The 14,670-nt window shown below is 28.2% G+C and overlaps 1 protein-coding gene across 4 annotated transcripts; it reads left to right on the top strand.

Annotated features, from left to right (window-relative positions):
* The first annotated feature begins 5,992 nt into the window (after positions 1-5,992).
* On the top strand, positions 5,993-13,520 carry LOC123014628 (poly(A) polymerase type 3). 4 transcript variants are annotated; one of them, XM_044415166.1, is made up of 9 exons: positions 5,993-6,138; positions 6,279-6,636; positions 6,686-6,808; positions 6,857-7,112; positions 7,159-7,370; positions 11,942-12,239; positions 12,293-12,708; positions 12,758-12,911; positions 12,988-13,520. In XM_044415166.1, exons 2-8 carry the CDS (start codon positions 6,292-6,294, stop codon positions 12,893-12,895), a joined length of 1,788 nt encoding a protein of 595 aa, XP_044271101.1. In that variant the 5' UTR covers positions 5,993-6,138; positions 6,279-6,291; the 3' UTR covers positions 12,896-12,911; positions 12,988-13,520. The 4 variants fall into 4 exon arrangements, with proteins under 4 accessions (XP_044271101.1, XP_044271004.1, XP_044270148.1 ...); XM_044415069.1 differs by having other exon boundaries at positions 12,977-13,520; XM_044415245.1 differs by having other exon boundaries at positions 6,087-6,138; positions 6,279-6,379; positions 6,433-6,636; positions 12,758-13,520.
* The last annotated feature ends 1,150 nt before the right edge of the window (positions 13,521-14,670 follow it).

Genomic DNA, 14,670 nt, shown 5'->3' with positions numbered 1-14,670 from the left:
TAAAATAATTTTATTTTGAAAAACAGAACAATTATTAAATTAATAATGATTTGTTTTTTCGTGTATGTCATCATTAATGCATAATTTTCTTCAAAAAATGGTTTGTTAAATTTTTTATTTACAAAATTACATTCTCATTTAACTTGACGTTTGTCAATACAAAATTAGTTTAATTCCGAATTAAATTATTATTTCGCTTTCTGTAATCCGGCTCCTGATTCAACCTGGTTTATTGAAGCCTCATTTTCACTTTGTTCGACTGTACCTATCCTAAACATTTAAAATTTTTTGTTTAATTGTGATAATGCATTTTTATTTTAAATCCTTTTAATCGGGGAATTCCCCGGTAGAAATTACAATTAAATATCATTTGTTTTTGTGTTTCTCTGTGTAATTGTAATTTTACGGTTTACAACTGAATAAAACTTGAACTTTTTTTAATAAACTGCTTACACTTAACAGTTATGTAAAGGTCATGTGAGGAAAAAATCTTGACAGAATCCTTCACAATGATTTATTTATTCTTAATCAAAAATGCGTACTTACAATGTGTGAATTTAAACATTAATGAGGTGGAATTATCTAATTAGTTATCAAAGGCCGATGATGAATAAAAATTGTGGTTATTTGATACTGACATTGTCTATGTAATGTTGAACAAATGTTTTGTATGTATATTATTACGTTATTAACAATTTGTATTTACAAAAATGGTTGTTTAATATTCTAATGTTACTTAATAAAAGTCACTTAAAACTCATTCTTTCATAATAATTAAAAAGTTATAAATTAAATATGCACATAATTGTTATAAAAACTATTTAATTGCAAATTCTACTTTTGTATAAGAAACTATAGTAAAATGTACTTTTTGTAAAGAACATTAATTACATCAGTTCTCTTTTTGACAAAAAATATTGAAAATCGTTTCAATATTACTTAATGCACAAATCTATATAAATTAAAAAAATAAGTTAATATTCATATGCATACATGTTTGCCTTTGCAAGACTGCTAGACGTTTATGAGATCGGTAACTTACCCACTTTTTAAAGCGTTGAAATAAGTGCATGCACAAGATAAGAATGCCGCCCAGGTGAAAGGGAAAGTTGAAAGAAAAAACTGTAAATAAACGAGAAAATACCAAGAGTTTCGTTTAAGAATTATTGTTCTAAAATAAGAAACAAGACTTAGAGATATGCAAAAGTGAGTTCGCTTTTACTATAAAAGATTTAGGGAGTTTAGTACAAAACCAGCTCTTGTAATTTATAACACATTCAGGAAATAAGTGGTCTTAAATAATAAAATTGGAGAATTGTAATTTTTTTCGTTTAATGAGAATTGTTGTATATTTTCGAGATAAAGAGAATTTCAGAGCAAGCTATAACTTTTCTCAGCTTTTGGTGAATTAGCTTGTGTAAAAAAATGTAAGGTTGCACGAATCGATGTATCCTGTTTTAGATTTTTAAATTCATAAGAAGAAAAAAAACTAACAATGCCTACTTGTGACAATAGAGAAGAACACTACATTTTTTCTTTCTTTTTTGAACTATTTATTCATTGATACCTAAAATTATTGTTTATCAATTTTGAAACATTGATTATTAGGGAAAACGCAGCAAAATAATAAAAATCACGCCCTTCAACCCGTTGCTAGAATTTGTTAGAATTTTTTCAAGACAATAGTAATTTCATTTTTTATAACGAATTACGATCATGCAAAAGGACAAATTATGCGCATAAAACGTTAAAATTAACAAAATAAACAAATAAAATGTTTGTACAATATTTTTGCGGTACTTTATTACGTTTTTTCTTAAGATTATGTAACACAACGTGCACACTTTAAAGTGTATAAGTCCTGAAAAGTACTACTTTACGGACTATTTTGGATTTTATCGTGCAATTTTCTCGTAAGAATAAGATTTATTGCTTGCGAAGAAATAATTATTAATTCAGTTTAGAACAACGCTTTTAAGCGTGAATATTATGATACTTGTAATTATGTTAATACTGATGTTATCTTGTTATCCATACAGGGTGTCCAGAAAAAGCGTTGAAAAATTTTAGGTAGTGGTTTCTTAGGTTAAAATAAGAAAGAAAGTTTTTATGAATCTACGTACGGAAATTCTTCCTGGAAGAGACTCCTAAAGATGACGTTTTTTTTTTCAATTATTTCAGTAACCGTTACACATAAATTTAAAAAAAATTGCATCTGGATTTTTTGGCGCTAAATCTATTAGATATTAAAAAATGTGGAATAAATTAATAATATACTTAGGGGCCGGAGGCACCGGGGTTAATTTTGCATTGAAAGTAGTTTTTACATTCTTTTTGGCAGATTTGGATTTATTGGCTAATTTTTTTATCATGGTATTTTTGTATGAGAAAAACGAGTTTTTTCTTAACAGTAATTCCAAAAAGCAAACCATACGAAGACAGTTTTTTCGTATATGGAAGTATTTCCGGACTTTTTTTGATCTAAGGAATTACTCCTCAAAATCTTTCAATGTTTTTTTGGGGACATTCTGTGTAATATTATTTCTGATAATAATGTATCAAAGCAAATTTAAACTGTGTTTTTAGGTAAAAAAGAATTTGTGCAATAGGATACAGTTATTGTGATTTTTTTGCTTAATTATTTGTTCACCTATAAATCTTGCATTTTCGTCTTAGTTTTATGAAAAAAATTTCAGGATTATCTGAGTTGAACTGTCCTACTGTTCTATTGTTAAATTATTATATTGTGATATGTTACTTTCCTTTCGTTTGTTGGAATGTGTTTATTCCTTGCTACACTTACCTTGCGAAGTTTAGAAAAAACAAATTGCGGTTAACTTGTCCTTGTCTCGGTTTAGAAACTCTTAATCTACATACATTACCTAATATGTGTATTTGACATTAATACTTTACTCAAAAATAATTAAACACTGATATTGTTCATACAATTATATCATTTTTATTTATGTTCACTTTTAATTAAATCTCCTAGTTGTTCCCCAACCATAACCGTGGGTGCATTCCCACTTAACTCCGTCCAAAAACTCTCTAAAAGTTTAACCGGTTTGGTGTAATTACTCCCAAAATTTAACCCAAAAAATGTGGGACAGTCACGTAGAATAATCCCAACTTCGAAATCCTTAATAACTTCAATCCCAACTTTTTCGAGCTACTCAATTTGCGTTTATTTTTTTGGAAACTTTTATTTTAGTAGTATTTTTTTTATATATTTCTCAATGTAATGGTTTTTTTAATTAAATGAAATAAAAATAACAAAGTTTAAAAAAAAACTTTAAAAAGCTACTACTTTTGTTGAGAAAATAACATTTTAATTAATGTACTTATTTTGAAGGGCAGTTAACTTTAATTTCGATAGTTTAGAAAAATTGTATTTTTCTAAAGAATAAAGTGTTTCTGATAACTCCAAAAAGAATTCTTGTAGTTTCAAAAAAAAAAAATACAAATAAATTCCGGTATATCAATTCCTGTAATTCTATTATTCCATCGTAATTAGTAATTGCATTGTTTTTTGATCAATTCGTATAATTTAAAATTAATTTCTGAAATTACAACAAAAAAAGTTCCAATAATTCCACAAAAATTGACTAATCTAAAAGAACTCCCAGTAATTTACAAATAATTCCAATAAGTAATTAAAATAAAATTTTAAATTAATTTTTGTAATTACGACTTATTTCTAACACAATTGCCATAATTTCAACTTAATTTTCGTAATATAAAAGTAACTTTTAAAATTCCAAATTAATTACGATACTTCTAAAATATTTAACGTAATTTTGTAATTTACAAGTAATTCCGGTAATTTCATTCTAGTAATTCTATTAATTCAGCGTAATTCCATTGTTTTGAGATTAATTTAATTCCTATAATTCTAAATAAACTCCTGTAACTTTAACTTAATTTTTGTAATACTGTAGTTTTTAAATTATTTGGGTAATTTTAATTAATTTTTAATTAATTTCAATAGTTTTAAGAAATTCAACAAAATTTTCAAATAGTTAGTAATTTCAGAAAAATTTCGGCGAAATTCAATTTCAGAAATTTTATTAATCTATTATTTTTAGATTAATTTCTACAATTTCAAATTAATTCTGATATCTCCAATAATTCTATAAAAAATTCAGTAATTCAAAAAAAAAATTATTGATTTAAAATAATAATTATAGTAACTCCATGCAATCTATAAATAATTTTAATAATTCCAAAATATAATTCTAAGCAATTACGATTAAATTCCAAAAATTGGTACAACTAATTCCAGATTTATACGAGTATTAGCGGCCCCTTGCACGATATTTACTAATCACATTTAATGGACAAAATTGTACTATCTGAATTTTGCTGTAAATAAAATTCGTGAGAAAAATTAAAATATTTGTAAATGTAAACGCTTAAAATTTGAAATTTCTTCTATGAAATAGTAAAAATTTTGTTTATTAAAATGGTGTTTCTTGGTCAATCAAATCAAAGATTAGTTATTTATTAATTTATTAACTTAACAGACTGATTCATAAATTAAATAACTTTATACAACCAGTTATTCACTTTCAATTTTTTTGATAATTGAAAATACCCCATATTTAAACACATTATGCGAATACAAAAATACTGCCCTTGGCTGTAAAGTTATTTTCAAAATTACCTAAATTATTTCTTGTCAATTAATAAATTAAAAATATTTTGTTAAACATCCATTCACTCGTATTTAAATCAGTTGTTTGTAAGTATTTATCAACTTTATCGAGATTTGTTTTGAATAATTTGATTTGATTGGCCCTAATAAAACAAAAAGTATGAAACTAAGCGTTTTTTTTGCATAAACTAATTAGTAATTAGTGCAGTATAAAGTACTATAAAAATGTGTTCGTTTCTCAAAAATGAACTTATTTCGAATTTTTTTTAGTTTAGTTTAGTAAAAAAATGTCTTTGTAAATGACAACCTACTAGGCCATTTCTTTTTATTAACTTATTTAATAACATTATTTAATTTAAGTAATTTTTTTGTGAAGCGAAACATTGTTTACTGGTTTGTGAAAAAATCTATTGGCAACACTAAATTATTGCTAATCCTTGTAATTTGTTATACCAGAAAAAAAGTTTGACATTTGAATTTGAAAGTCAAAAGGTTGCTAAACTAAAATTTTAAATTTGACACTAAACTGATATAAAAAATCGCAATTATTTCCAGTCACTCGGTTTCAGTTAAAAATACATTTTACTTTAGAATCAAAATAATCTCGCTTGTGCTAGATTTACTAAAGTAAAATAAAAATATAATAATGGGTAGCAAAATGCGGACGACGACCTCATTTTTTGACGTATCTAATATGCAATTTTGCTTCTGATAAAGTCTTTTTTTCTAATGTAAATATTAAATAGATTTCATTATCGGTAAGACGTGAAGTAATGATATACAAAATTTAAAAAATATAAAATTTAACACTAAGTGGAAAAACCCCAAATTTTTTTCTTTTCTATTTCGTCCAACAAAACACATGTGGTCCAAAGCATCACTTTGTCGGGGTCATTCAACACCCCCTTGAGGGCGTAGCGAATGCTACTTTACCTTTTCTAAGAAAATGCCCTGAAACTCGATATTTTGGTCACTGACTTTGATATATTGAATTTTAAAGATGTTCGGAGGTTGTGAGAAAGACAAAATAATCTTGGGACTAAAATTATAAAATACTTAGAGCTTAGTAAAAATTATTATTTGTTATTACCTGATTTTAAGTCAGAAAAAATTTGCAATTTTTAATTAAATTTTTTTATTTATAAATAGATTTTTTAACACGGTTTAGGTCAGAAGTTGTCGATGTTGTAATACATTACACAGTACAATAATTGTTTTTATTTTTTAAGAAGTTACTGATTTAAAAGAAAGCGTTTTGTTGCAAATTTTCAAATCAATTCAGGGATTTTCGTATTGCGCGCGCGTTACGTTGGTATTGTTTGTTACTACAACTGTCAGTCATTTTGTGCAAAATTTGTGATGAGTGTCAGTGTGATAGTGTAGAAACACGTTATCATTATTTTTATAATGTTTTTTTCACCGATTTAAACCCAAACACTATAATTTGCAACTAATTTAGTGTTAGTGTTCCTATTTAAGATTTAGTAAGTATGTTTTCACAATTTGCAACATTTTTGAGCAAGGCTAAGTTTTTGTTTTGGTTTGTAGATTATCTCGAAATGATTCAACTCACGTTGTTGTTCAAGTTTTGCGTTGTTAACATTATGGTTTCTTGAAATTGCAGGTATAACGTAAGAATGTGGTCATCTCAACCTGTTAATAATGGTACACAAAATAATAAAGAAAATGTTACACAAAAAAATGACACTAAAATACCTACTCTGGGTATGACCTCAGCTATATCCACAGCTCCCCCTAAACCATCTGATCTTTTAAAGACCCAGGAATTGGAAGAAGCACTAAAACCATTCGATGTTTTTGAAACTGAGCAAGAGTTGAATCATCGAATGGTTATTTTAGGTAAATTGTACTCTCTAGTGAAACAGTGGATCAAAGATGTTTCAATATCGAAAAACATGCCAGAATCCGTGGCTGAAAATGTGGGAGGGAAAATATACACGTTTGGCAGTTACAGATTAGGGGTAAAGTGGCTAAATTGTGACGAAAATGAGAAATAATCAAGTGTTTCAGGTGCATAATAGGGGAGCTGACATTGATGCACTTTGTGTAGCCCCGAGACATATTTACCGAAACGATTTCTTTGGTTCCTTTTATGAATTACTTAAAAAACACCCCGAAGTCACTGATTTACGGGTATTGTTTCACCTTATTTGAGAATTAATCCGTGAATTTGAATTTCAGGCCGTGGAAGAAGCCTTTGTTCCAGTCATAAAAATGAATTTTGATGGCATAGAAATAGACATGTTGTTTGCTAGATTAATGCTTAAGGAAATCCCAGATTCGATGGATCTCCGCGATGACCTTCTTTTGAAAAACTTGGACCAGAAATGTGTTCGAAGTTTGAATGGTTGCAGAGTAACAGACGAGATTCTCCGTCTCGTCCCCAATATAGATAATTTTAGATTAGCACTTAGAGCAATTAAATTATGGGCCAAAAGTATGACCCCTGTTTCAGTTTTCGTGTTACTACTGTTGTTTTACAGGACATGGGATTTATAGTAACGCTTTGGGGTACTTGGGTGGTGTTTCATGGGCGATGCTAGTTGCACGAACGTGTCAATTGTACCCAAATGCAGCTCCAGCGACTCTAGTTCATAAATTTTTTCTTGTTTTTTCTCAGTGGAAATGGCCGCAGCCAGTATTACTCAAGCAGCCTTCGAATGTCAATCTGGGCTTCTCCGTCTGGGATCCAAGGGTGAGAATCAGGAGTCGGTAGATATTAGGCAAAAAACAGGAAATTTAGGCAACTAATAAATTTTTTGGTGATTTTTGAAAGTGAGTTTCAAAAATTGGAATAAACCTCCTACGTTTTTTTGAAAATTTTTTTATCCTCAACTTTGATTTAAAAAAAAAGAGAAAAAAAGTAACTTTTTTTGTTGCGCATTCACAAATATTGATGGGGAGACTAATATTATTTAAAATATTACCAAACTTCACAACAATCCTTAAATTTATTAATTCCAGCTAAAGTTTAGGTTTTGTACTATATTATACTTATGGAAAATGTTTCGGGGACTCGATTGGTATCGGAAAAACCGCAAAATTCTTGATAGTTTAGAAGTTATTAATTAATATTTTTGCTATTTTTGTTTTTACCAGAGATTTTCTCAATAACCATCGCAGAACTATGATTTTTCTTTTATAAGATAGGAAATTAAAAATGCTTTCCAACGGTACTAAAAATAAGACAGTTATCGAGAATAATTTCAAACTTATTAGCTGATATCCGAAAATTTTGACAAAAATCAAAATAAATTAAAAACTTTAAAATTAAACCAAATGCATTCCCAGGGATTCAAGAGACTTACAAAAGTGCAAAAACGTGTAAAAGACTCAGAAATGTATATAAAACGTTATAGGGTCAAGTTAAAAGAACGATTTTTTTGAGTTTTCGTAATTGTTTCGTGAAAAATTTTTGTCGCAAAAACGCTTGAAGTATGGTTTTCTAGACGTAAAATTACTCGCTGAACACGATTCAACTAGTTAGAATACTCTACGATGCATAGTTTTTGAGATATTGAGTAATAAAGTTAAGACTAAGGCTAGATGTATCAGATAAAAAACATTAAATTCACCAGATCCAAGAAAAATTTGCCAAATGTTCACCAAATTACGATTTGTATGGCTATATCTCGCGAAAAAAACGCAACTTTCAGCTTAAAAATCCACTTAAACTTTTGAAAAAACCAAAAATGGCATTTCGGCTTAATTCTGTGATTTTCGGTTTGTTTTCAACAAAATTTTACAAAACAATTGCGTTTACAGCTGAAAAAACTTGCTAAAATGTTCGAGAAATGCAAAAATAATATAATTCTAGACTTAATTTCTTAATTTTTTAGTTTGTTTTAGCGAAATCTAGTGAAAAGTGCAAAAGTGCGCTTAAAAGCATTTTCGGACAAATTTTGTGTTTCGCAGTTTATTTTTGTCTTAATTTTGCTCAAAAAGCAGTTAAATCTTGTGAAATAAACAAAATAACATTAATATCAATTGTTTTTCGACAAGATTTGGCAAAATAAAAGAGCCTCTGGTTCCAAAACGAAGTAAGTCGAGCGGAACAAGCTAAAAGTTATATCAATTTCGACTTAATTTTGTAATTATTTTGCTTGCTTCAACAAAATTTTTAGAATTCTCTTTGCTTTTATCTCAAAAACGTGCTTAAACACTTAAAAAAGGCAAAAATAACTCCGTTTTTAGTCGAATTTATTGAATTTTTCGATTGTTTTTAGACAAATTTGCGAAATAATTGTTTCTAGCTGAAAAAGTATTCGAAAATCTTGTAAAAAAACCAATCTGAAGTATTTTAACCAATTTGGTTTTTGGAAAATTGACGAAATAATCAAGTTTCTGGTTTAAAACGTAGAAACTGGAAAACAGTTTTCTTCATTTTTGAAAAAATCAAAAAAACTAGTTTTTAAGGGGAGGGTGTAAAGAAAATTTTCTTTTTTTATTTTCTAAATTGCGGCAAAACTGTATCTCAATGATATAATATTTTGACGTAAACCTGTGTTTTGGCGCCAAGAAAACTGCAAAATTCGTAATAGTTTTCAAGTTATAGTCGAATTTATATTTTTAAAATTTTTAAGTTTATCTGAAATTTTCTCGATAACTATTTATCGTATAACACTGATCTTCTTTGTATATGATAAAAAATTAAATTTTCTTTTTAACGGTACCAAACATAAGAAGTTATCACCAATAAGTCCGGAGTTATTGACAATAGACCGCTCCGGGTGCCAAAAATTTACCAAAATCTCTACAAAAATAAAAAAAAATTAAGTAAAATCATTCATGTAATCTTTTTACATCTCTAGAGGTCTTAAAGACTCAAAAAAGTGCATAAAACGTTACTGAACCAAGTTTAAAATTTTTGGAATTTTTTGAGTTTTTGAAGGTAGTAAAATCGTAAAAAGTCAATTTACTTTAAGTTGTAAAAACACTTGAAATATCGTTTTCTAGACACTGAACACGATGTAACAGGTTAAAAAACTCTACGATGCATAGTTTTTGAGATATTGAGTAATAAAGTTAAAAATATGCTAGAAGCATAAGCACTATGTCCGATTCTGACCAAAAAATAAAAAAAAAATTGGATTCTTATGAAAAATTCCTATGACAATCCCTAAATCGAATAAAGTAAAAAAAAATGTTTAAAAAGGACAAATTACAATTACGCCACTCGTTTTTTTAAACTTGAATCGTGCTTCAAGATTCACGAAAAAATTTAGGATTTTTTTTTAATTGTTTGTAGTAGTGTATATTTTTTACATTACGCTTTCGTCCTGAGTAAAAAAATATCAAAATTCTCGTCTAGTCTTGGATTGTTTTTACAATTTTTTTTGTTTTGTTTGATTAGGTAAACATTCAAGACAGATATCATTTGATGCCAAATGTAAATCTTTATTTTTTTTTAATAAATAAAGTTATATTTGCTTATAAAATGTTATAATTTTTGGTGTTTTTGGTCTAGTTCTTAGAAAAAATTACAATCAAAAGTAAACAATTACGCATTTATTCTTCATGTTAGTCTGGTGATTTGGTAAAAACTTTTGTAAAAATTTTAATGTGGCGATTTTTTGAGAATGAAAAAAAAATGTTTTTCGAGGATTGTCCGCGTTTTCAACCAGAAACTTGATTATTTCGCCAATTTTTTCAAAAAAGTCAAAAACACAAAATTTTCCAGGATCAAAAATGCCAATTTATTTTTGTCTTTTCAGCTAGAAACACATTATTTCGCTAAAAACAATCCAAAAATTCAACAAATTCGATCGAAAACGACGTTATTTTTGCCTTTGTCAAGTGTTTATGTACGTTTTTGAGATAAAAACAAAGGAAATTCGAAAAAAAAATATTGAAGCAGGCAAAAAAAATATAAAATCAAATTCAAATTGATATAATTGTTAGCTTGTTCCGGTCGACTTACTTCGTTTTTGAACCAGAGGCTCGTTTATTTTGCAAAATCTTGTCCAAACACGCTTAAAAATCACAAAAACGATTGATATTGATGTTATTTTGTTTATTTCACACGATTTAAATGGTTTTTGAGCAAAAAAAAAGATAAAAATAAACTGCAAAACAACAAAATTTGGCAGAAAATGCTTTTAAGCGTATTTTTGTACTTTACACTAGATTTCGCTAAAACAAACTAAAAAATTAAGTCTAAAATTATATTGTTTTTGCATCTCTCGAGCATTTTAGCACGTTTTTCAGCTAGAAATGCAATTATTTCGCAAAATTTTGTTGAGAACAAACCGAAAAATCACAGAATTAAGTCGAAATGCTGCCATTTTTGCTTTCTTCAAGAGTTTTTACAATTGTTTTTGTTTTGTTTGATTAGGTAAACATTCAAGACAGATTTCATTTGATGCCAAATGTAAATCTTTATTTTTTTTAAAAATAAAATTATATTTGCTTATAAAATGTTATAATTTTTGGTGTTTTTGGTCTAGTTCTTAGAAAAAATTACAATCAAAAGTAAACAATTACGCATTTATTCTTCATGTTAGTCTGGTGATTTGGTAAAAACTTTTGTAGAAATTTTAATGTGGTGATTTTTTGAGAATGAAAAAAAATATTTTTCGAGCATTTTTCGCGTTTTCAACCAAAAACTTGATTATTAAGTTTTTTCAAAAAAGTCAATACCACAAAATTTTTCGAATACTTTTTCAGCTAGAAACACATTATTTCGCTAAAAACAATCCAAAAATTCAACAAATTTGATCGAAAACGACGTTATTTTTGCCTTTGTCAAGTGTTTATGTACGTTTTTGAGATAAAAACAAAGGAAATTCGAAAAAAGAATTATTGAAGCAGGCAAAAAAAATGAAATCAAATTTAAATTGATATAATTGTTAACTTGTTCCGCTCGACTTACTTCATTTTTGAACCAGAGGCTCGTTTATTTTACAAAATTTTGTCCAAACACGCTTAAAAATCACAAAAACGATTGATATTGATGTTATTTTGTTTATTTCACACGATTTAAATGGTTTTTGAGCAAAAAAAGGTAAAAAGAAACTGCAAAACCACAAAATTTGGCCGAAAATACTTTTAAGCGCATTTTTGTACTTTTCACTAGATTTCGCTAAAACAACTAAAAAATTAAGAAATTAAGTCTAAAATTGCATCTCTCGAGTATTTTAGCACGTTTTTCAGCTAGAAACGCAATTATTTCGCAAAATTTTGTTGAAAACAAACCGAAAAATCGCAGAATTAAGTCGAAATTTTCGCTTTTTTCAAGAATTTTTACAGTTGTTTTTGTTTGATTAGGTAAACATTCAAGACAGATATCATTTGATGCCAATCATAACCCCAGCCTACCCCCAACAAAACTCCACATTTAATGTATCAGGATCGACACGACAAATAATAATAGAAGAGTTCAAATTGGGTCTGCAACTCACCGATGATATAATGCTAAGCAAACAAACATGGGATAAACTTTTTGAACCACCGTTATTTTTCATGAAATATAAACATTTTATTGTTTTATTAGTTAGCGCTGAATCGCCTGAAGATCATCTAGAATGGTGTGGTTTAGTGGAAAGCAAATTTCGCTTGCTCATAGGCAAGTTTAAATTTTTTTGTGTGATACCACAAATAGATAATTTTTTTTTGTAGGAACATTGGAAAGGAACCAGCACATAACATTGGCCCACATAAACCCGGAAAGTTTCAGTCTTTTAGAGTCGCAACGCGAGCCCAACACCCAATGCTCAATGTGGTTTATAGGTTTGGAATTTGCAAAATCGGAGAATTTAAACGTGAATCTCACCTACGACATTCAACAATTCACTGAAACAGTCCAAAATCACGCTTTAAATATCAGTATGCTGAAAGAGGGCATGAAATTGGAAGCCCGTCACGTGAAACGTAAACAATTGTATCAATACCTCTCGCCGAGTTTATTAAAACGCGAGCGCAAAACGAGTGTTAAAACTAACGGAACGGAGAGCAAAAAGCGTCTCTCGGATCCTGGAAACAGCGACGAGAATCCCAATAAAAAAATGCGGTTATCGGAGGAAATGCATTCGACGGTGGGGGTGGATTGATCCTGAAATCCTGAAAATAATTTTGGGTTTTTAGTACGACGATAGTTCGAATAATTCGACTAGTTTGAATTGCAACGAGGATTCAAACAGTAATATTAGCCTAACGGAGGAAGGTCATAACGGTTCCCAAAGCGCCCCCTCACACACATCCAAGGAAGCTGTTTGTACCTGATCCTTGTATATAAAACGTAAGAGTTGCATTGTTTTTGTGTTGGAATAAATTGAAAAGGAGAAGGATAACTGGGAATGTTAGTTTATTTTTAGGTCGAGTCACGTATCTACAACCACTCTCGATCACGTACGTATAAATAAATAGTTGAAAATCAGTGATGGTAAAATATTATCGCAAACGTGCAATGTTCGTATTTTAGCTTCTGTGTATGTGTGGTTAGCGTGAATGTGTCTGTAAATAGTTTATACATAAATAAAAAACGAAAAAACAACAACATTTACTTTATTCGTAGTTGTTTCACTCGATAGTTTTTGCGGTAATATTTTACGTAATATAGTTTCGAAAAGAATTTTAAGCAGTTCTTATTGTGGTTATTTTATTTTTGATAAAAGAAGCTGTCATATTTTAACGAAACGTATTGTATTATTTTTACATTAATATTATGTATAGAAGTGTTTCAGTTTATTATTTTTTCGATATTCTTTGCCAAATTCTTTTATAAAATAGGGGGTTTACAATGCTGTTTAAAGTTCTTTCAAGAAGGATGTCTTAATTTAGGAATTACTGTTGCAAGTATAAAACCTGACATGTAAACAATGAAAAATAAAGAAGCATTTCCCCTCAAGGATGGTTTATTGTCTACCCTTAAATTTTCCTTTTTATAAGCTTTTACTTAACTTACAAAGTTGTCTGTGTGTACGAAATCTTGCGAGTCAAATTTGAAACTTTGCATACAGAACACTGACCTTTTTTTGTATACAGAGTGCGCCACAGTAAGATACCAGGAACATGGAAAAAATGTAAAAAAAATTTTGAAGTTATGATAGTTTAAATTTTGAGAGTTTAATAGAGAAATAATTAATAAAGAATAAAATTAATACTTGTGTTTTTTTATTCGAAGTATTGAAGAAATAATAAAGAGTTATTGTAATTTTAATATTCTTGTAAATTTGTAAAGACTAAAAATAACTAAACCAAATGTAGATCTTTTTTTTAATAAATAAAATTATATTTGCTTATAAAATGTTATAATTTTTAATGTTTTTGGTCTAGTTCTTAGAAAAACTTACAATCAAAAGTAAACAATTACGCATCTATTCATCATGTTAGTCTGGTGATTTGGTAAAAATTTTAATGTGATTTTTTGAGAATGAAAAAAAAATTCGAGCATTTTCTACGTTTTCAACCAGAAACTTGATTATTTCGTCAAATTTTTTCAAAAAAGTCAAAAACCAAATTGGTTAAAATCGTTCTATTTGTTTTTTTACAAAATTTTCCAGGATCGAAAATGACAATTAATTTTTGTCTTTTTCGAATACTCTTTCAGCTAGAAACACATTATTTCGCTAAAAACAATCCAAAAATTCAACAAATTCGATCGATAACGACGTTATTTTTGTCTTTGTCAAGTGTTTAAGTACGTTTTTGAGGTAAAAACTAAGGAAATTCGAAAAAAATTTTTTTAAAGCGGGCAAAAAAAATACAAAATCAAATTGAAAATGATATAATTTTTAGCTTGTTCCACTCGACTTACTTTGTTTTGAACCAGAGGCTCATTTATTTTGCAAAATCTTGGCCAAACACGCTTAAAACTCACAAAAACAATTGATATTGATGTTATTTTGATTGATTTAACTGGTTTTTGAGCAAAATTAAGACAAAAATAAACTGCAAAACCACAAAATTTGGTTGAAAATGCTTGTAATCGCATTTTTGTACTTTTCACAAGATTTTCCTAAAACAAACTAAGAAATTAACTCTAAAATTATAATATT

Source organism: Tribolium madens, unplaced genomic scaffold (genome assembly GCF_015345945.1).
Source record: "Tribolium madens isolate multiple individuals breed KSU strain unplaced genomic scaffold, Tmad_KSU_1.1 Scaffold_11;HRSCAF=98;Tcas5.2_LG3b, whole genome shotgun sequence".
Classification (NCBI taxonomy): domain Eukaryota; kingdom Metazoa; phylum Arthropoda; class Insecta; order Coleoptera; family Tenebrionidae; genus Tribolium; species Tribolium madens.
The sequence above is the reverse complement of the archived record's forward strand: the minus strand, read 5'-3'. Positions and strand labels throughout refer to the sequence as shown.